The 23,176-nt window shown below is 51.2% G+C and overlaps 1 protein-coding gene across 1 annotated transcript in view; it reads left to right on the plus strand.

Annotated features, from left to right (window-relative positions):
* The window catches only part of Itpkb (inositol-trisphosphate 3-kinase B), a 98,600-nt gene that overhangs the window by 63,462 nt on the left and 11,962 nt on the right, over positions 1-23,176 (plus strand). Inside the window, exons 3-4 of the mRNA XM_052737798.1 lie at positions 19,902-20,001; positions 21,110-21,323. Of these exons, the coding sequence (XP_052593758.1) occupies positions 19,902-20,001; positions 21,110-21,323 (314 nt within the window). The remainder of the gene's footprint in view (positions 1-19,901; positions 20,002-21,109; positions 21,324-23,176) is intronic.

A 23,176-nucleotide genomic window follows, 5' to 3' on the forward strand; every position in this document is an offset into this window, starting at 1 on the left:
GCGGAGAAGGTTTTCTTTGGCTCACAGTTCAAGGGGCGGGGGAGGTCATGGCAGCCGGAGAGGGAGACAGTTGGTCACCTTGCAGCCACAGTCACAAAGCAGAGGGAGATGAATGCTAGTGCTCATCTGTCCTTCTTTTTATTCAGTATGGAACCCCAGCCCATGGTGTGGTGTACTCCCCACATTTGGGATGGGACTTCTCACTTCAGTTAACCCAGTTTATGAGCTTCCTCACAGACACGCCCAGAGGTTTGTCTCTTCGGTTAAGTTGATAATCAATATTCACCATCACAAAAAGATACTATGTCTGACCCTGCATCATTCTTACATGTAAGTGTGTATTTTATGTTGATGCTGCTCTGTCTTCAGAACGCATCGATATTGTGTCTGTTTCATACACTCTACTCTGTATCCAGAGGCTTCCATACAGCTACAGAATTTCCAAGGATCTCATTATAGGTGAGAACACAAATAATTGTGTACAAGTCCACTTTCCCTCAGAAACTTCTCGACATTGTGTAGTTTCTCAGTATCACTCTGACCACAGGTTAGCGCTTGACTAGGCTAGTTTTTGGTGCCGTTACCTGGTTGTTGTGGTTGTCTTTAGCCCAACACGTTCCTTGTACTAACTCTCTTTAAATCGTCTCCACTCCTAAGCAGGATAGAACTTTTCAACCATGATCCAGTTCGTCTGTTTTAGACTGGACTCGGTAGAAGAATGTCATTGTGTGCTTGATACAATGTAAAACATGCTAACAGGATGACGGCTTTGAAGGGCCACAATCTCGGTGTGGCAAGCTTTTTTAAATTTTGTTTCTAATGACTAGAATTGGGGTATAGGAGCCAAGTACAGGTCCTTTCCATCTAGGCCCTCCAGATCTGCTCAAGGTCATAGCTGTCCTGGAGGCTGCTGTCAGGAAACGATGAGGTTTCACACCAGCCAGGTGAGCCTGGGACCCATCATCGAGGTCCCCTCTCCTAAGGCAAGACCCAGACTCATCCCTGTGCATCTGGTATGGTGTCCCCATGCTGTCGATTCTTATTTCTAGTGCAAAGAGGTATGTCCCTTTCCCTGCTGATGGCAGGAACCTTGTCTCAATAGAGACCGTGTGTACCTCCTGGTTGGAGTGGAACTTCAAAGGAGCTGTGGTCCTTCACACACACTGAAAGACATTCTTAGCTTAAAGTGGAGAAAGGCAGGTCTCAAAAAATATGTGTATGTATGTGTATATGTATATGCATATGTATATGTACATGTGTATGTATATGTATGTGTATATATTCCCCTCTCTCTTGGACAATTACAGCCCCCTCAAATTTGATCTTTGTTACCTTCACCCTTTCTCATCTGCTTTGCCCAGGTCCACTCTACAAAAACCAGTGCAGTTTAGAACACCCCTTGCTTAAAATGTATGGAGGCTTCCCACCCTGTATAAAACCCACATCTTAAGAATAGCCTGGCGGGGCGGTGGTGGTGCACGCCTTTAATCCCAGCACTTGGGAGGAAGAGCCAGGTGGATCTTTGTGAGTTCAAGGCCAGCCTGGTCTCCAAAGCGAGTTCCAGGAAAGGTGCAAAGCTACACAGAGAAACCCTGTCTCGAAAAACCAAAAAAAAAAAAAAAAAAAAAAAAGAAGAAGAAGAAGAAGAAGAAGAAGAAGAAGAAGAATAGCCTGGCCAGGTGGTGGTGGCGCACACCTTTAATCCCAGCTCCCAGCACTCGGGAGGCAGAGGCAAGCGGATCTCTGTGAGTTCAAGGCCAGCCTGGTCTACAGAGCAAGATCCAGGACAGGCATCAAAACTACACAGAGAAACCCTGTCTCAAAAACAAACAAACAAACAAACCAGCCTGAAAATCTCTGTAGGGACTGACCTGGTTCCGTTCACTCTCCACACACTGTCCCAGCATGCCCAGCTTCAGGACCTCTGCTCACACCCACTGCCTTTGCCTACAGTGTCTTCCCTTCCGCCCAGGCATGGCCCAGCCCCACGATCCCGGCAGAAAAGGGGCTGTAAAGACCACCCCTTCCGCCTTCTGGCCAACCCTGTCCCCACACCTGCCTTCAGCAATCTTCAGAACGCTCACCACCACCCAACGCAATATTTATCTCTTTCCACCTAGAATGGAAGCTGCTTCAAGGTAGGGACTTTGCTGTGCCCCACACCTAGAACATTAGCACACTCTAAGTATTTTTTTTAACAATAAATGAACAAATCTGTTAGCGATGACTTGTATTGAGGGCTGTTATGAAGCATTGTATCTGTAGCACGTGTGAGATCACGGTTCCCGCTCCCAGCGGGGCTCATCTACTCTTTGTGGAGGGTTCTCCTCAATAGGTGTTATCTCCACTACTGTTCTCACTGATTTTGGGTTTTGTTTGTTTTTTAAGATTTATTTTTTAATGTCTATGAGGGTTTTGCCTGCGTGTATGTCTGTGCACAATGTCTGTGTGTCTGGCGCCCTCAGAGGTGGAAAGGGAGCATCAGAGTCCCTGGAACTGGAATTACAGATGGTGTGAGTCTCCATGTGGGAGCTGGGAACTGAACCCACATCCTCTGCAAGAGCAACAAGCACTCTTAACTGCTCAGCCATTTCTCTATCCTCCTGGCTCAGTTTTTAATACTAGGAAGGCCCCCACCAAACTATTATAGCCATCTGCCATCAAATTGGCCCCTCATTAATGTTCTTAGGCTTCTGTAGTTCCTTGGAGTTCTCACAGAACCGTCATCCTATGCAGGGAACAGGGTTGGTCTTGACCTTGTGGGACCAAAACAGGGGGAACGGAAATCCTGTGTGTCTATCAGAGGAAGGGCCCTGTTGGAGGGGACTGTGTTCTCAGACTAGAAAGAACTGGGTGGGTAAGCTAGTGCTGCATTCTGCTCATGTGACCTCTCTGTCTCTGTCTCTGTCTCTGTCTCTGTCTCTGTCTCTCTCTCTCTCTCTCTCTCTCTCTCTCTCTCTCTCTCTGTCTCTGTGTGTGTGTGTCTCGTCTCTCTGTCTCTCTCTGTGTGTGTGTCTGTCTCTCTGTCTCTCTCTGTCTCTGTCTCTGTCTCTCTCTCTCTCTCTCTCTCTCTCTCTCTCTCGTGTGTGTGTGTGTGTGTGTGTGTGTGTGTGTGTGTGTGTGTGTAAACATACATATATACATGTATATTTAATTGTAAAAAAAATTAGCTGTATAGAAACTTCAAATAAATTAAAAGAAAGTAGGGGCAGAGAGATGGCTTACTGGTTAAGAGCATTTTCTGTTTTTGCTGAGGACCCAGGCTCAGTTCTCAGCACCAACATGACAGCTCATAACCATATGTAACTCCAGTTCCAAGGGACCTAGTGCCTTCTGACTTCCAAGAGCACCAGGAAGGCACACAGTGTGCATACATACACACAGGAAAAACATCCGTACACATGAATAAAAATAAAGTGTGTCATTGTAATGCTGCCATCATAAATGAACACAGACTCTGTTGATGATGATGATGATGATGATGATGATGATGATTTGAGGCAGGGTCTCACTATGGCACCCTGGCTGGCCTGCAACTCATTGTCTAGACCAGGCTGCCCTCAAACTTACAGTGTCGCCATACCTGGCTTCTGTTACTTATTAATCTGTCGGTTTATATTCCATCTTACTCAGGAATGGTATGAGGAAAACTGATAGCTTATTTGCATGCAGTACAATAGAGTATAAGAAATAGAAATCAGAGCAAAGAGTCAGAGTTTATTGGGGTCAGTGTAAGATCACAGTGCAGAAATGTGTACTTACCATAACCACTCTTACCAATGGCTATATTTCTTTGCAGCCTTTTAACGTAGGTCCATTTGGGGATAGGGCATGTAGTTCAGTGGTAGAGCATGCCTCTAACATAACTAAGACCCTAGATGTGAATGCCAACGCTGCAAAAAGAAACAAATTATGCACATTTTTATGGCTTAGCCTCCTTCCTGCCTCCCACCAGCTTAATATTGTAGGAAGAACTTTCATGTAGCTTTTTAGTCTTTATAGTTGAGGACCAAATGATCAATTAGGTCAGTGATCAATTAAATCCTGTGCGGATGTACCCCACAGTTATTTAATCATTCCTCCATTGTTGGATGCTGGGTTATTTTCAATACTATTGTTACTAGAAACAATGGCTTCATTAACATTTTTGTGCTTGTAACTTTTTCCATATTTTAGAGTGTTTCCTTAAGTAGATTTCCAGAGGTAAAAATAAGTGAATGAAAGGTTGAGACATTTTTAGAGCCCTAGAAACATATTCCTGGTCTGTTTTTTCCAGAAGATCACATGCATTTTGGGAGCACATCTCAACAGTGTGTCCGCCTGTGTTCCTCTATAGTCTTGTTCGCAGAGTTCATCTTTATTATTTTTTAACCTTTTCACAATTTGATAGACAGATGGTATATTATTTTCATTGTGTGTGTGTGTGTGTGTGTGTGTGTGTGTGTGTGTGTGTGTGTGTGTGTGTTGTGTTATACATATGTTGCTAGGTTGTCTGTTAGCACCCTGCAGTTTTGTTTGAGTCCTTTATATTCAAAATCTGTTGCCTTCAACCATAATGTGTTTTATACAAGTTTTTCTCCAACTTATTTGACTTATCCTTTTGACACTTGGGCAGTTTTACATTTTAAATAGTCAGAGTTCTTGGCCATTTTCTGTGTCACTTACAGACAGCAGTCCAAGTTCCTTGGCATGGTGGCAGGGCCTTGGATGAGTTTTGCTTAGCTATTCCAGATGACTTGCCTCTTTCCCTAACTTTCTCGTCAGAAGTGGCCAGCGGTGTTTCTAGCCTATCTGGCTCCAGAGGCGATTAAAAAAGAACAACATAGCCGGGCAGTGGTGGCGCACGCCTTTAATCCCAGCACTCGGGAGGCAGAGCCAGGCGGATCTCTGTGAGTTCGAGGCCAGCCTGGACTACAGAGTGAATTCTAGGACAGCCAGGGCTACGCACAGAAACCCTCTCTCAAAAAAACAACAATAAAAAGCACTCAGAAATTCCTTATCTCTGTAATGACAAAAATTATCTTCAGCAATTAAAGAATGAATAAATTGTAAGAGGAAAGGATTACAGAAAGTGAAGCTTCTGCTAGTGAATTTTATGTATATGATCATGCACATTTTTAAAAGGCAGAGTTATTAATGGGTTAAACACTTGCTAATTACATTACCTTACTTTGGATACTTGATTACATATTGGTTCTGCTTACATATTGGTTTGTAGCAGTAACAAAAGAACACTGTAGTTTTTGTTTCTGAGACTTCTGTAAATTTATCAGATTTCACAAAAATGGATATTCTTTGTAGATTGTTGATCTTGCTTTTCTCCGAGTTAGTCAATAGCACTTTTTATTTATGGTCATTTCAGGACTTTTTTTTTTTTTTTTTCACTTGAAGCAACAGATGCCTGACTAGATGAGGAAAGCTTAGCCTAAAGTCACGAAAATCCCATCACAGTGAATTCCAAAAACTGGAGTACCTTCCTTGTCCTCAGTTCATCAGGATGATCGAATGTCTATGCTATTGACATGGTTTTTGTTTGCTCTGTGTGCCTGTGGATGTGGGGTGTGTGCCAGTGTGTGCATGGGTGGAAGCAAGAAGCTGAAGTTGGGGTGTCTTCTCCATTGGCTTTTCCACCTTAGTCTTCGAGACAGGATCTCAGTGAATCTGGGGCATGCTGTTTTGGCTGGACTGATTGACCACTGAGCTCTGGTATCCGCTGCTGTCCCTCAGTACGTGCTTCCTCCCCTGACTTTTACATGGGGCCCAGAGATCCAAACCCAGAATCTCATGCCTGCATCGCAAACACTTTACCCACTCAGACATGTCCCTAACCACCGTGACCACGCTTTAAACACAAACCAAGACCCTAGGTGGTTCCCTTCAAATGGGGGGATGGAGGCAGTGGGGCTCTGTGTCCATGCCTTTACAACAACTGTGCTTCCAGACTTCCAGACAGGGCACTAAGCTCAGGAACATGCAATCACGCAGGGTCTGGGGACAAGGTGGCTCACAGTGCATTCAGCTGATGGAGAATGCTGGAAAGTCTCTCGTGAAACCTGGGGAGTTCCCTCTGTGTAAGTCTGGGGCTGGCTTTATAACCAGAGTTCTCTGAACGAGCGTCCATGTAGAACATGATACTTGTGAGGGACGAGAGGTGTCTCTGTGTGTATTTGATGCTTGTGTGCGTTATTAAAAGTCTGGGGTTGGGGTGTAGAGCTCAGTTGTAGATATGTGCCACACAGCACTAGGTTTGATCCCTGGTGTTGGGAAGAAAAAAAAAAGTTAAGCCTGACACAGTGTTTGAGAGTTGGACCAAAGGTTGGGATGTGGGTTGGAATCTGTTGAATTCGGCGTTTTACAGTCCCTGCGGTTTAACCCTCTCTGTCCCGAGGCGCTGCACTGTTTGTGGTTCTGTGTGTGCTCTTCTGTTTCTCCGCTTTTGCTCACGCTTTCCGCAAGCCTGACACTCACCTCCCTTCTTCCTTCCCTCTGACCCATGTTCTGCTTTCCTTCCGCAGCTCTTAAAGATGCAGCAGAAATGCCATCTTTCCCGGAAACTTCCTTTATTTATTCCCCCGCCCTCCGAAAGGAATGCCTCCCTTATCGGTAGCCTGTGACTGTGCCTTCCTTTATAAAGCTGCTTGGCATCCTCTGCTGTTTGGGTTACCAGGCCCATGCTTATCCCCTCTCGGCTTTTCATACTCCCTGGGCTTAAGCCTGAAGCCAGAACACAGCAGGGCACCCACAGTGGATATGGTATTGGCTATGCTGGGTAAAATAAGAGCAAACAGAAGGGAGATGACAAACCAGGACCACTGGACTCCCAGGACAGCAGGGAGGTAGCAAGGCTGTCACTGCCTGAAAGGGGCTGGTGGGACATGGAGAAAGCCCGGTGGCATCCGCTTATTCTCATTTGGCATGGATCTTTCTAAAACCTCGTAGAGGAAGATAGTGCAGGCTAAGAGTAGCTGGCATGGGGGACGAGTGTCTACACAGGTCCCGCTGTGGAGCTGTGTCTCTAGAAATAAGCCCCTTCCTAGCCTGGGATGCCTTTCTGTCTAGCTCTGCCTGCCCTGATGTTCGTCTTATAGCCGGCAGAGCTTGGTGGATCCGGATCCGCCTTTCTCATTTGCCTGGCCCTGGCCTGCCCTGGCCTGGGTCTGTGGGAGAAAGTAGCCCCAGCCTTGATGTCTGCAGCCACGATCAGCACCGAGGTCAGAAAATGCAGATGGTCTGATGGGGCTTGGGACTTCCAGATTAATCCTGGGCTTTTGTCCACCGCTGCCCCTAGGGGCTAGGCTGGTGTCTTAATCTCTACGCCCATGCGGCCATCTCATGCCACATGACTGGAGATGGCGATGGAGTAGAGTGGAGTTGGAAGCCCTTCCTCTTGTGTTTGGCTCCCAGGAGTGCAGGAGGCATCTTTCTGGTCCAGAAATCTCAGTTTTCATCCAGCCAGACATTTTCAGTCATGGTTGTAGAAACTGAGTGAGATTTCCTTTCGGCCTCCTCAGCCAGGAGCTAGGGCTCGGGAGGCCCATGGCTACTTAGTACAACATGTATCATTAGCTCCCAGTTCTGGGAAGGAAGTGTGCTACTAGGGTCTGGGATCCTGCCCTCAGGAATGGTTGCTGTAGGGAGTGATACTCAGAATATAACCAGACCTCTAAGCAAGCAGAAAAAAAGGATGTGGACTGTGTGAGGCATGGAGGAATAATCCTGCAAAGGAGAAGCCATTCAGGGGGCACAGTGGGGAATGGACAGGGCCTGGGAAAGTGCAAAGAGGGGGAGTTGAGAAGCGTCATTTAAACGATAAATCATTGTCCTCCAGATGAGGCAGGTGATTGCCAGCAGACAGGCTAGTGTCTTAATCTCTATGCCCAGGCCCAGCAGGCAAACGCGAATAGGTTAGTTTTGCAGGGAGAGGGGGCCTGGAGGAGAGGAACCTAGGAGAGTCCCCAGACAGACCTGTGAGTCTCTGTCTGTGAGGGTTTGGAGAGGCTGGGCTTCATGTAAGACATAGACACACACAGAATGAGTGGGATCCGGTGTCATGGCCCCAGGTCTGGGACAGCAGTGGCACTGGGTGCCTAACCCGGGCACTAGGTGTACTTGGCAAGTTCCAAAACCACTTTCTGCCCTCCTAGGTGACCTCTGAGGCTTCTGGTGTGTTTCTTCCCCTGTCCCCTCCCTGGCTCTGTATGTGTCTTACTCTCTGTACCCATGTGGCCATATGTCACCCAGCTCACGACACATTCTCAGTTCCTCCAACCCTTCTTTGGCTCTCCCTTCCTCATCCTCCCTATGGAACGAGAGCCACGTGTGGTCCATCATTTTCATCTGTTTGCAGATGGAGAAAGAGCCCATGGCCTGGGTTTGAGGTCTGGGACTTTGTGCTTTCTTTGGGGCATTCATGTTCGGGTATCTCTTAACACAGATGCTGCCGGGGACCAGGCTGGTGATTGGCAGGTTAAAACTAGGACCTCATCCCAAGCGGCCACTCTTCGGCCCCAGGCTGCCAGGACTGCAGATTCAGTGTGTCCCAGAGGTCATTGGACTTTCATATGAAATGTGATTTTCAAATTTTGGCAACTAATTTAGGAAAAAGGGAAAATTATAGCTGAACAAGGTTAAGTCTGATGGCCACTAGTGAGGAAGCTCTGTCTCATATCAGCTGGTCGATTGTCACTAAAGGATCTTCTCCCGGATCTTTGAGCTTCAGGGAGAGTGGCTAGCTGGCTGGCCGGCCTTCATATGAGGGAGAAGGAAGCGGAAGAAGCCTGTGCATATAGCTCAGCTGCCCCCGTTCCCAGAACACATGCTTTCCATTTTCCTCTTCGGTCATCCTGAATTCTGGAATCCTCTGGCAGTTAGTTTATCCACTTGCTTCCTTTTCCGAAGATTGAAGTGACCTACTACTTGAAAATATTTTCCTCTGCTTGGGTTTTTCCTTGGTGACTTCACTTGGAGACAGATGTGCCTAATAATAACATCAAAAGTTAAGAGGAATAAATCAACCAGCTGGTCTGTTCCCTAGAAGAGATGCTACAGTTCCTAAATATGGGCTCTCCCCAGAGACCTTGAGGGGGACCAGCTTACCAGACAGGGCTCTGGCCACTGAGAGAGGATGGACATCCTGGGACACTATGTTCATCCCTGTGCCATTCTCAGGCTCCATCCAGACTAAAGTTCATAAGCTGTGGCACACACCAACCCCCGCCCCCTCCGAGACAAACACACTGCCCGGAAAGGCAGCAGGAACACGCTGGCAAGGGCAACCCTCTCTGCCTAGACCCTCAAAGGCAGCGTGCCTTTCAGTCCTGACTCAGGGGGCTACACCCAGTCTGCAAAGAACAGTGAGGTCTTTGGTTTAAGATCCTTGACTAGGAGGAGTCTCAGGTCCGCTGTCATTCCTTGTCCTCTAGCATTCCAGATGTTTCTAATGACTCACTCACACCCCTCAGTGTTTCAGTCCCCTCGTCGAAGAGAACCAGGAACCTTCTATAAGCTATGCAGTCAGAAGGGGACTCTTGCGTGGGCCAAGTGCAAAGGTCCTTTGGGTAGAAAAATGTAGAGACGCACATGGACATTGCTGCTGTATTTATCAGTTTTGTTCCCTGTCCGTGTTATGGTCTTGACATGCCTCATGGTATCTCAACAAACAAATGTTAAGTCTGTAGCCTAAGGGAAAAAGTGATGGAAAGACTGTGGGTGTCCCTGCTCGACTGAGTGGGACACCCCCTCCTTACTTCAGCGGGCAAACAGGCCGCCAGGGTAATGGTTTGAGCCTGATCCCCAGTTACGTCCCCTCGGGGACTCTAACACGGGCAGAATATGTCCCTGTTTGCCCCTCTGAAAGAGTGAGGCAAGTATGTTATCTCTGAGATGGCCCTGCGGGATCTTTGCACCACAGGGGAGAAAGGGCTAAGTAAGCACCCACTGCCACCAGCAGGGCCCCAAGTTGACAGATACAGGAGGAACAGCAGTGAGTCAGACTGTTTATGAAAGTCACACATCCCCATAGACGTCAGGATGACCCGGGCCTCATGTTCTGAGGGTGACGCATCTTGCTCATGCTTGGGGGTTCACTGGTGTGCCTTTGGCAACCCATTTCCTGTGCCTGCAGCAGTCTACACGTGAACAGAAGCATGGCTGCTGAGCTGAGACCGGGAACAGCCAGTCAGGAGAGGGAAACTGGGTGACTCATGGCCCAGTTTGGGAGCTGCAAATCAGCTTCATCCTGCCCGGACAGGCTGCTGAAGTGTCTTCGGAAGGCAGCTGGGGATGGATTTCTGGTTCTCAGCAAGTCTGCGCTACGTTACAGAGTGTCCTTAGCCACAGGCACCTCGGCACTATCTCTCAGAAATATGAATTGCTTCAGTGTGTCTTGCTTGGAAATAATTTTCTAAATATAGCCGTGTGATCCGCCTGTAAGCCCTTCCTCAAAAGTTTCCTTGTTAGACATTCCTTAGGTGGGAGTTCCCAGCACTCAGCGTTTGACTTAGAATTCTCGTCCCTTCTGCGCGGTCCACCTGTGTCTTTGGGCTTTTGTACTTGTAAAACCCGAAGGAGTCTCCGTCTCTGAGGCTCCGAGTGGTGCGGGAGTGCTGCAGAGGCCGCGGTTCAGAATGAGATTTCCTTCTGCAAGCTGCTTGTGAAAGCAGAGCGAAGGTGACATTTGAGCTCCTTCCGCCTTCTGTGGCGCGCTTCCTTTCAGATGCCTGGCTCTCTAAATGTCATCTTCCAGCCAGGATGCAGCAGTCCGTGTGCACGCACATGCGACCACCCCAAGAACGTGTGTCCCGCCACGTGGCCTTTTTGCGTCAGGAACAGCATAGGTGATCAGAGCAGCCCAGGGGGCCCTGGCTTGGGATGGGACTGGACTGCCCGCTTGTGGCCTCTCTGCCCGGCTCCTGGATCTAAATACCCTGTGAATACTCACGCGTGCTCTGACATGGCTTAGGTGTCTAGGGCAAAGCCGTTCCTCTGGCAGGGAGGCCTACCCTCCCCCCCACCCCCACCCCCCACCCCCATCTCCCTTCCTGGAAAGGTGGGACTGGTAACGGGGTGGATGAGAAGGATGGCAGGCCTGGCTGCCAACACCTGCCAAGCCAGCCTTGAGCTGCCTCTCCTGGGTTTCATCTCCTGCAGGCCTGTGCTGCTGGGAGCTCAGAGAGCCAACAGAACTTTCGAGAGGCTGAGTGTTCCTGTCTGTTGCAGCCCCGCACAGGCAAAGTTCTATTTTAACTTTGAGAACAAAGTTGTTCTCTTGTTGGCTGATGGAATAGCCCAAGTGGTATTTCCACTTTACAGAGATGGAGAAAACTGAAGCTCAGAAAGGTCTGGAGACTTGCCCAGGACCATCAGCTAGGACTAACAGGAGCTGAGCCCAAGTTCATCTGGCTATACAGTTACATGTTACAAATGACAAAGGAGGCAACCAGCAGAATGATGCAGACCTGGGACTCTCCACAGGCTTGGCTCGCCGCGTACCATCTCTAGAACCTTGGGCAAATTGACTAATCTCTTTGTCTCAGTGTTCACATCTGTAAAATGGGATCATGAGAGCACCTCCGTGACAAGTTGAAATAACCTTAGCATATATTCATTGTACGTATCAAATACTCATTGTTGCATCTGCCTGTCAAAGGCCGTTAATGCACATGAGTTGGTTATTATTGTTTTGCAGCTCTGCCCTACCTTTTCGGAGCCTTAGGCAGAAAAGGAAGAATTGATCACTCTGGCCCCTAAGCCTGTGAAATTCTCCTTAGGAGGTGGGTTAGGAGTGCACCCCACTCACCCTTCTTGGCCGAGAGATCAACCCCTAAGACTGCAGGGTACTCAGCGCAGCGAGGGCCCTCAGTAAATTTCCACCCTCCATAGCTGAGCCTTGTTTTTTTGCATTTAGCAAAGTAAAAATAAAATCTCTGGGGAGACAGAGAGGGAGGGGGCTGGGGAGGGTTGTGGGGACAGCCACGGTGCCTGACTCCCTTTCCCAGACGAAAGCTGAATGTCCTCTGCCTTTTTCCATGAGGAAGTGTCCGGGAGAGGACTGAGCCCCTTTGCTCTTCCTGGCGGCCACTCCCAGGTTCCGACAATTGTTACTTCCCTCTCAGCCCTGATGCAGCCTTTAGAGAGGCCGAGGGGAGCCAGCTCCTGGTGCAGGCCCAGGCCCTGTGTGGTCAGGCATTTCCCCATCTGCTGCCTCCTCCTCTTCACTGCCATTATTTTTAGTTCTGGGAGGAGGAGGAGGAGGAGGAGGAGGAGGAGGAGGAGGAGGAGGAGGAGGAGGAAGAAGAGGAGGAGGAGGAGGAGGAGGAGGAGGAGGAGGAGGAGGAGGAGGAGGGAAAAAGCCAAGTGGTGACCTTCACACCAGAGACGGCAATTGCGGGGTCCGCCTGTCGAGGAGGCCCGGGAACGTGGAGGGGACCTCAGTTCTTGGGTGGCAACAACACAGATTGGTTTGCACGATCGAAGGCTCCCTTGGCGGCAGATCGGGGAGAAGAGTGACCTGAAGCACGGTCTCTAGTGGGGGAGCTCTCTCTGCCGCTGTCCCATGTGTCCTGGATGTACGTGATGGCTGCCAGGGGAGACATCCTAGAGTCCCAGAGCAGGATGGGAAGGGAAGAAAATAGCCCGAAATCAAAAACCTTTCCGGGCTCAAGCATTTTAGATAAGGAGGCTGCGCAACCTGGAGAGAGACAGGTTGGAGACCGGAGGATGGTATGCCCTGCAGGGTCTCAGGCATGCAGGAGAGTGGGGGTGTGGAGTAACGGTAGGGGAGTATCCACAGTGGTCCTGTCTCTACAGTGGGACCCTCTCCCTCTGTGGGTGGGTAGGGAGCCGTGATGACACTCCTCAGGGTAGGACTGCCCTGGCCAGCTGTGTCCAAGGCCTTTCCCCAGGGTTCTGGATGATAGGGAGGGCGGGAGAGAGGCTGGTGGAACATCCCGGGGAAGTGTTCTGGTTATTGCCTTTGGTCTAGAAACTCAGCCTTGAGTTGCAACAGAAAAAAAGCAACTGAGCAGGAGGGGCCTGCTGGAGAGCTGCACACATGCTTCCTACCTCTGCCCCAGTGCGCTGCCAGGAGTACCCTGACCAAGTAGCTGCCCCTCAGCCAAGTGATGCCTTCCACGCCCACAGCAGCCGGGGATTGACTCAAGTGAAGGCTAACCGTCATTGTTCCCTGTCCCAGGCCAGCAAGAGATTCTGAAGGAGATACAGGATGAGTGTCCCTAATCCCAAATGTTCCAAATTCTGAAATGTTCTAAACATCCACAGGGGCACAACACCCGGGAAATTGTATGCCTAGGTCACACTCCAAATACAGGTGCACTAAAAATGTTATGTAAGGTCACCTTCGGGCTATGAGCATGGGGTGTGTATGAAACAAAAGGAGTTGCATGTTTAGACTTGGGTCCCATCTTCAAGATACAGCATGATGATGTATGTGCACGTCCTCTTAAGACCCGAAAAAGGTCATCCCAGAGATTTCACCTAAGGCGTGCTCAGCCTTCCCTGGGCTCACCTCAGCTCTCTGGGTCGGTCCCACCCTGTGCCTGTTGTCTGTAAAGACAGAACCGTTCTGAAAACGGCGCCAAGCTGCCCCCTTGTGGGGCAGGGCAAGATCTGGGCTGGGTGGGCAGCGAAGAAGCCGCTCTTGGTTTGAAAGTATTGTTTGTTAAAGGCGGAGGCGGTCAGTCTCCAGCGCAGACTTATTTGTAGCCGGAGCTACCTACCTGCCTTCCCAACGCCCGCGTCTGGCTTTCTCAAACCCTCCGTCCTCTCCGAGCACAGCTCACCGGCCTTTGCCGCACGGTTTCTAAGCGGGCTCCGGAAAGGGGCATTGAGTGCCCTACCTGCCTGGGCCTGCACCCCACCTGGGCCTGCACCCCACCACCCTCCTGGGGCCTCTGCCAGGAGATCACAATGAACAAAGTTGGCCACGAGGCCTGGGAGAAGCACCAGGCTTTTCCCCAGAGAGGGCGGACACCGATCACTAGGGAAACCCTAGCTGCTTTTATGGAAAGCCCGAAAGAAAGAGAAGGGGGGAAATGGCATTTTTCCCAAACATGGAGAACTCAATGCGTTTGTCTGTGACTTCTGCAAGAGCGGAGCAGACCTTCTAACACAGAATGAACCCTTCCCGGTCCACTTTGTCAAGTGCGCCTTCCCCAAAGGCGCGTCGGCGGCCAGGACTTTCTGGGAAAAGCCTCAGACGCGGAGGGAGAGGAGGGCAGGTCTCTCCAGGCCTCCCCCATCTGAAAGGTCAGTCTTGTGACAAAGTGACAAAGTGCTCGCTGTCTATGGGAGGCTGTTTTATAACTAGGAGAGAGACAAGGGGGGCCCGGGCATCCTGTTGGCTGAAACGAAATCTTCAGAATTAAATGGCAAAGAACTGGAAGCTCTGATGGCCCTGAGCAAAATGGAAACAACTATGTCAGTGCTGTGAGGCTTCCATTGATGTCAGCCCCGAACCTAGCAACGCCACAGACCCTGAACACATGATCTCCCTGTGTGCGCACGTATCCTCATGCATGCATGGTCGAGCATGAGTCTGGCAGGATTTTTAGGAGAGTCAAGGTTCAGTGATATTTTAGATATTTCCCCCTCATCTTTTTTACCCTAAAAAGGGGGGGGGGCAGGAGAGATAATTTTCCTTTAAAGGTGTCTAAAAATCAAAGCCGAGTTATTAAACTATTACTGGAGGGAAAGAATCAAGCATGAACAGGTTAGGTGGGAAGGGGCTTTCCCAGAGAGTCTCACCTCCTTATGGACTGGATTTTGTGGACCCACAAAATATGGCCCCCCAGGTGATGTCAGTCATTTGGGGACCCAGTGTCACAGAGCCTCTAGACCAGTGGTTCTCAATCTGTAGGTCACGACCCCTGGGGGGGTGTCAAAAGACCCTTTCAGAGGAGTTGCCTAAGACCATCCTGCATATCAGATATTTATATTATGATTCATAACAGCAGCAAAATTACAGTTATGAAGTAGCAATGAAAATAGCTTCATGGTTGGGGGTCACCACAACACGAGGAGCTGCATTAAAGGGTTGCAGCATCAGGAAGGCTGAGAACCACTGCTCTAGACAGCAGCAGAATGGAGACACTGGGCTCCTGAGCTCTGACTGTGTGGTCTGGGTCTAGCCCTGTGGGCCTGGGGGTGGGGAATCCATAAATAATCGGTCACACGTTGGCTCACCTCACGGCCACCCCACTTGCCCTCCGGCCCTTTGGAAGTGCCTGGTAGATTATTGCCAGCACACTGTGTCTCGGAGGAAAAACAAAACAAACAGGGAGAATCGGAAGTCAAGACAAAGTGGATCCTATGGCTTGCCTGGACTTGGCCATGTGCAGAGCAGAGCACGTGGTAGGAGAGAGGTCTGTATCACCAGGGACTCCAAGGGACCACAGGGGTACCCAGATGGGAACACTGAGGTCTCTGCTTGTCCATCTGAGGGCAGTAGGACCTGGAAGAATAGAGGGTCCTTCCCACTCCAAGGCTCAGTGGCGCTCAGCTCCACCACCCTGTCTCTATAAACAGTCCAGCACCATAGGATCTAGGCAGTGTTCAGACAATATCTGATGGTGGGGGACAGCTTGCCACTTCAGCAGAGGACTCATCAATCAGGCACTGAAGGAGAGTAGACAGACAGACAAGCATCCACCAGGGACAGACAGACAGTGGCTGTCTCCAGGAGGTCTGCTTCCTTCCAACAGCCTGGGCATGGGTATACTGAGGCTCTTGATAGCCCTGGGGAGCCGCACAGCAGAGCCCATACTTACCTGGCCTTGGAAAGGTCACATTCCACTGCCTTCCCTGCCTGGACAGCCCTGTCACATTTTGGACATGGGGCCTTCCATTTCCATTTTGTGCCAAGCCCTCGCTGATAGCTCCATTGCAAGAGGTAGGCGAGAGGCCCCACATCCCCACAGCCTGTGCTGGAGCTCCGTGCTTTTTCTCAGCCGTGATCCCACCATTCCTTTTCTGACCGCTTTGCAAAAGACACTGGCCACTCTTAGAGACGATTCCTTCCTGCTCGTTTAAGGCATTACATCCCCAGAGCCTATCTGCAGCTGCCTGAGGGAAAGGCAGCCAGAGGGTGGCATGCCCCGGAAACTGTCCCCCTCCCCTGAAGCCTACACAAACGTACAGAGTCAGATCCTGCCCAGGCTTTCTCCTGTGGCCCCCGTACAGTGGGTCCTTTCTACTAAAAGACAGAGGTGCCAGAGTAGGGAGTGGCGAGACCCAAGGTGGCTTCGGGTTCCGGAAGTAGAAGAAGCTCATGGGAAAGAGGAAAAAGGACAGTGTGAGTCAGGCTCTGGCTGCCCTGAGCTCCCTAAGCTGCCCTTCTCCTGCTGGCTGATCCAGTGGCCTGTAGCTCAGCATGGTGTGGAACTAACTGCTCTGCTGATGGCACTGTGCTGCTGGTGGCCTGCCTGTTCTCTCTCTCTCTCTCTCTCTCTCTCTCTCTCTCTCTCTCTCTCTCTCTCTCTCTCCTCCCTCCCTCCCTCCCTCCCTCCCTCCCTCCCTCCCTCTCTCTCCCTCCCCTCCCTCTCCCTGTGACACCCCCACACCTCAGGTGTGAAGAGAGCTGAGGTTTGTGGGCCTCCTGTACTTTTGTTATTGTGCTTGTTTGTTTGGCTTTGGGGTTTTTGTTTGGTTGGTTTTCTTCCCGTTACAAATCCCTCTTCACGTTTTCTGGATATTTTCACAGCTTCAAGTTAGGTGCGAGCTGTGAAGCTGTCCAGACTGATTTCAGTTGCTTCAGCATTTTCAACTCTCAGAGGCTGCCCACAGCGCTCGTGAATCTTGGGGGTTTTAAAAACTGCGTTTCCTAACCTGGCTGTTTTCTGATCCTTTTGATCCGAATTTAACTGGATGAGTCAGGACCTTCCTATTCCTTGTACAACCCGAGGTCTGGTTGGGTAAGAAATGATCCTGCCCGCATGTGGATACAGAGCAAGGCCCGGCCAGGGCTGGTTCGACCAAGAGGCCAACGATCCAGGGATTGCTTCAGCTCAAGTCGCTTAAAGAATTGACGAAGGCTTCATGCCTGTGACTTAGCTGGCTTAATTTCCCACGTCCCCTCACTTGCTGGTGGACATACCAGCTTCCTCTGTGGCACCCTCCTCACTGTCCACAGTGAGCTCCCGCGCACACTGTACATACACAAACCTTCCGGAGCCCGCAAGCACACACCAGCTCTGCTCATACCCAGCAGATGTAAACTTTATGTCACTTGGTGAATGTGCTGGAAGTGTGCCAGCCCCAGAACAGGACATCACCAGGGTTTGGTGGCAACCGGAGGCACGTTACAAAGGCCCCGGGCTCCCCTACTGAGGGAGCAGACAGAACCGCCTCCTTGTATTTGTCTCCTGACCCCAATGTTAGCTGTCACCGTGGACAGAAGATGGATTGCAGGTTTTCAGTGTGGCCTGATTCTTACCAGCAAGGGAGAGAATGGACTAGACCAGCGGTTCTTAACCTTCCTAACGCTGCGACCCTTTAATCCAGTCCCTCATGTGTGGTGATCCCCAACCATAAAATTATTTTCATTGCTACTTCCTAACTGCAGTTTGGCTACTGTTAGGAATAGTAATGTAAATATCTGATGTGCAGAATGGTCTTAGGCAACCCCTGTGAACAGGTCGTTTGACCCTCCAAAGGGGTCATGACCTACGGTTTCAGAACTGCTGGACCAGGGGAAATGACTTGCTGAAGCTGGGGTGCTTCATCTATGACACAGATAAAGATGTTCCTGTCACCACCAGACGTCGTGAAGGTCAGCACAAGGCCACAGGACCCCAGCCTGTCACAAACACCCACACAGCAGCTCTGTGTTTGCATGTCTGCTGACGTGAGTCCTGCCATCCGCCACTGGTTGGGTGGGGGAATGAGCGTGTGTGACAGAAGCCACGCCAGCTGGCAGTGGGTCCCCTGCGCTATCATACTTGGCATCCCCAGTGACACTGTTAGGCTCATCATCCTGACTCAGGCCAGTGAGTGAGGCCATAGAGCTGACCACCATCAGCCCAGCCAGCTTCCTCAGAGTCACATGGAAGGACCTGATGTGCATACAGGTCAGAAGGACCTGTCATGCATTGGAGCTCTGAGGGACACTCAGGGAGGGTCCATGGAGGTTGTGTAGATGCTGTGGTGATTAGGAGGTGACAAAAGACAGACCTGGGAAACACTTTCCCACTCAGGGAGAGGCGTCTGTAGCCACGTGGGAAGGTCAAAGCCTGGGTTGGTAGTCTGAGTCCAGGTAGAATCTCTGCTGGGAGAGAACCAGGGCTAAGCAGTCCAGTCCCTTGATGGAACTCTTCCAGGTTGTAGATGCCTTCCTCTCCTCCCTGTCACCTGTCCTAGCAGGGACAAGAGGTCTGGAACCTTTCTCCTGGTACAATGGCTTCCCGCACAAAAGTGCTTCGAGGGGAGGCTGCCCCAGGCCTGGAAAGCTGCTTCTCCTGGGAGTGGATCGGGCTGCTGATGGGCTGCTGATGGGCTGCTGTGCTTTCCAGGATGTTCGTGAGGTCCTGAGTGTCTGTCCCTGTCATCTGTCTCTACTCCTACAAGTAAGAAGGATGTACAGACTCCTTACAGCCTCTTCCCTTGCCTGGCCCCAGCCAAGGAGACTGCCTTTTCTGATGCTGCCTAGCACAGCTGCTGCTTAAAAACTCGAGGTCAGCCCTGAATGTCAGGGTCTCTGGGACAAATGCGCAACACTCCTTCCAAGTGGAATATTCCACCAGCCTGTAACTGGTCTCGCTATGCTAGGACCCCCTGGCCTTGGCCATGCGGTCCTTGCTCTTGGTGCTTCCCAGTGGAGGCTGCTGGTCCTCTCATCTCAGATGTGGAAAGACTCTGGAGCCCCCGGAACTTGGGGGTTCACTTTTCTGATCACACTCACCTGCCCATGCTCACTCCCTGCTCCTGGTCACCTCCTGCACACACTTGCCTCACTCTGTCTCCAGGCTCCATGCCAGCCGGCTGGTTCCAGTTGTGCCACATCTGGCTGTCATTATCTTCTCCAGAGTCTGTCCTCAGCTGGGCAGCCTCCAGACCCTTACTTCCCTAGAAGGTGATTTGGGGTGCGTGCGTGTGCGTGTGCGTGTGTGTGTGTGTGTGTGTGTGTGTGTGTGTGTGTGTACGCGCGTATGTGCTCACGGGTGTTGAGTTGGGGGAATCTCACTGCATCATCTAGTCTAGACTCAAGCTTTGGGGCTTGGTGAGCCTCCTGTCTTGGCCTCCTGAATGGACGGGACTCCAGGTGTATGTACCATCCCACCTGGTACTCGGCAGTCATCCATGAATGGCCCCTCTGTGGAATGCTTCTTCATTAGTGCTAATTTACCATAGCATCCACAGATAAACACCGAGCTGCAGGTGACAGTGACCCCTCTAGTCGGAGATCACTGAATTTGGTGCAAGGAGGTCATTTTCCAGAGTCCTGGTATCTAAGAGTCCCGAGAACCCGGTGAACCAGCTGTCTGCCCCTCACTAGACAGATGAAAAAGCCAAAGCACCGGGGACAGTGGGTCCGTGAAAAGGAGTGATATGGATTTAATTGTTCCCTGCTGAGGAAGGGTCTAGGTTAAAGAGCCCTGAATTGGGAGCTTTGCCTGCCTCCTTCACCTACCTCTGAACAGGCCCTAAGAAATCCCTTGAGCGCCTTGTTCAACCTGTTTGTAAACCGTGGCAAAGCTACTTGTGACTGACTGTGCCTGCTACATAGCCAACAAGGTGTCTGGAGCCCACCTATGGGCGCCCGAGGTGTGCGTGCGGCCCCTCAGGTGCAGTGGCCATGGGCGTCGAGTCGCCTTGCTTTAAATTCATTCTGACCAGAACGCGGCGGTGACGTCCTCTCACCCAGAGCCCTCTGTTTGCTGCTTTTCCAGAGCAAGTCATGGAGGAAGATAAAGAACATGGTGCAGTGGTCCCCCTTTGTCATGTCCTTCAAGAAGAAGTACCCCTGGATCCAGCTGGCAGGACATGCAGGTAGTGGACTCGGCTCTCCTGGGGAGGCCCCGGGTGCATGTGGGAGGGGAAGGCAGGTGCAGGGTGCCCCAGGAGCCGGCAGCCCCAGAGCAGACCTTGGCAGAAGGTGTGGCCTTTCCAATGCCTTGTAAGTGCCCGAGGACAATAGAACTTTCCAAAGTTCTTGTCGCTCTGTCCCCAAGAACATATCCACCCCACCTGTCTTGTCCCTGGTTCTCCCACTCTGTCTCCCAGTCTCTCCTCTAGTTTCCCTCACTAACACGGTCTCAGATCAGTTCTTTATAGTTTGTTTACCCTCTGTAATCCTGGACAAAGAGGCGAAGCTAAACCACTTCAGTGAGCAGCCGCGGGGTGTGCCTGCATCACTGTGTTCTAGCGGCTCCAGGATCAGTGGAGAGAGAGTCTCTACCAGGAGGGAACTTGAATTGGCGGGAGACGCCGCCAAGTCACCCTCCAGCCACCCAGTCAGCTAGCAGTCAGCTAGGCCCCAGATGGAGCCCTTTATCACGTATTGCCCTCTGGGGACACCTCCCTGGCCACTCCACAGCTCTCATGATTTCATGGCCCTGCTGCAGGTTCTCTTCAGGCCGACACAGGCTTAGACCAAGACATAGATGGACACCCTTTGTGAATACTCCCTGAGGGTGTGGCTCCGAAGGAGCACTGCCCAGACGGCCTGTGCCCACTCTGTCCCCTGTCCAGGCACTGAGCTTTTTCTCCCAAGACTCAGGGACACCTGCTTGGTTAAGAAGTAGGGCTGAGGTGGGGGTGGGGTGCTCATAGTAATACTGAGGAGTGGGTAGAACTATGCACAGTCCTGTTGATAACTTTGGTTGTGAGGAGCTTGGAGCCAGATAGGGAGCAGCCAGAGTTGCAGTCAGTGAATAGGTGACCAGGACGCAAAGCCGTTTACCTTAAGGCACTTGTCTACAAATGGCCACACCGTCAACCCTCGGCTTAGCCAGGGTTGTGGTATCTTGCAGCGGGAGGGGGATGGTCCTGATGCAGCTTCCAAGGGGTTGTTGCAAGAGATGGGGATGGGTGGGGCAATCCCAGATATCCCCGGTTTCCACTGAGGCTAGAGGCCCTCCTCCTACTTATTCTGCAGGGAGCTTCAAGGCAGCTGCCAATGGCCGCATCCTAAAGAAGCACTGTGAATCTGAGCAGCGCTGCCTGGACCGGCTGATGGCTGATGTGCTGAGACCCTTCGTGCCAGCCTACCATGGGGACGTGGTGAAGGATGGGGAACGCTACAACCAGATGGATGACCTGCTGGCTGACTTTGATTCGCCCTGCGTGATGGACTGCAAGATGGGCATCAGGTGAGCCAGGCTTCTTGCTGCCTATGCCCCTCCCCATCCGTCATGCCTGGCTGTGCAAAGGACACAGGGATGCTGGCTCTGCCATGCTGAGAGCTTCTCTTCTCTAGTGAGCTGGAGAAGACAGGGCAGGGGCCCTGGCTGGGTGCTGAGCCTCTCGGGGAGCAGGCAGAAGGGGTCTAGTCAGGTGGGGTCCTCAAGTGAGGTGAGCAGTCAGCAGGGAGGAAGCAAGACAATGACCTCCTGTTAAGTGAACTGCAGGGGAGACAGGGATGGAGAGGGACCACAGAGCTGGCTTGCAGCACATGCTGGTTTAAAAAAAAAAAAGACCTGTCACCAGGATGCAACTCTAGATGGAGTCTGGGAGCTTCAGAGGTCCCTGTGGCAGGTGGTGGGTGAGGTGACTTGCAGAAAACTCCAGAGCCTGGAGGGCCATAAAGCCTCCAGCAGAAGTGGACATTTCCCCTACCTCCTGGCTGTCGGCCTCTGAAGTTTCCAGTACTCCATGTCCACCCCAGGGAGCCTGATTTGGGCTGCAGATATCCACGCTGGACAGTGGACTGAACTCAGAGCTGAAGCTTGCATCTGATTTGAATAGTCCAGCTGATCTATTTCTTTAGCACGTGGGTGGGTGTGTAATGTGTGGTTTTGTGTACGCATGTGCATATGGAAGCTAGAGGTCAGCCTCGGGTCTTGTTCCTCAGGAATTGTCCAGCTTCTTTTTAAAGACGTCTCTCACGGCCTCAGCTTCTCTGATTCGGTGGGTTGGGTGGCCATCCAGCCCCGGGGATCCACCTGTCTCCACCTGTCCCCATCTGCCCAGCACTGGGATAACACGTGCTTACATACCACCATGCTTTACTTTCTTATGTGGGTTCCGGGGATCGAACTCAGGTCCTCGTGTTTGTGTGGCAAGCACTTTACCAACTGAGCCATCTCCTCAGCCCATCAAATGCTGTTTCTTATCTGATGATATCGAGAAGGCAGCAGGAAGAGCTCAGTGTACTCAGGTTAACCCAATCACAGCTCCTTTCTTTCCTTCTCCTTCCTCCTGGGAGTTCTGCCCTAAAATCAGCCCCTGCCAGCTGACCACGACATGTCCCTTTCCCTTGTCCCCGAGGTAGAGATGGGGTCATGGAGAAATACAGACCCTGCTATTAGTTCCTCTCCATCACTAGCTACCTCCTCCTCCATTCCAAAGCCCTAGATGTTTTGGCCCACAAGGAGCTAGGGTGGGTGAGGGAGAAAGCAGAATGTCCCTGCAGCCACCACCCAGCCTCAGATCTCTGGCTATCTTATTTCTGTCTCCAGAAAATTCTTTCCACGAGGCACTAGTATATGACCACTCAAGCTGAGGCCCTGCCCTTCCTTCCCACACGGGAAGACCAGGGCTCAGTCTGCCTGCCGGAGAGGGGAGTGGGCACATGCACAGTCCCGCTAGGCATTCTCGCAGGTGCCCAGACATGTCCAACTGTACCTGATTAGCACTGCCTGTGCCTTCTGCTTTGTGTGGCTGGCTGCTCCCTGGGAAACTGCAGGGACGGGGGACCCATCCCCTCAGGCTTCCCTTGTCTCCTACCCTAGTAGCTTCTCTCTCTTCGTACCTCAGAGCTCTTCTATCAAAAAGGGCTTAGTTAACCCCACCCTTCATAGGGTTAAGGAAGGGGAGGTCTCCCCAGAAGCAGCACTCACCCCAGCCCTACCTCCCCCCCCCCACAGACCCTAAGGGCCTTCCGTGCTCTGAGCACAGTGTTAGATGTACTCTGTCCCAGCATGTCCCACAGCCAGCCACACTGGGAGTCCAGGAGGCTATGCTATCATTTGAGCAGGAGTCTCCAGGGATAACTTCCTAGGTA

This window comes from Peromyscus californicus, unplaced genomic scaffold (assembly GCF_007827085.1).
Source record: "Peromyscus californicus insignis strain IS unplaced genomic scaffold, ASM782708v3 Scaffold_14__1_contigs__length_90479793_seg_2, whole genome shotgun sequence".
Classification (NCBI taxonomy): Eukaryota; Metazoa; Chordata; class Mammalia; order Rodentia; family Cricetidae; genus Peromyscus; species Peromyscus californicus.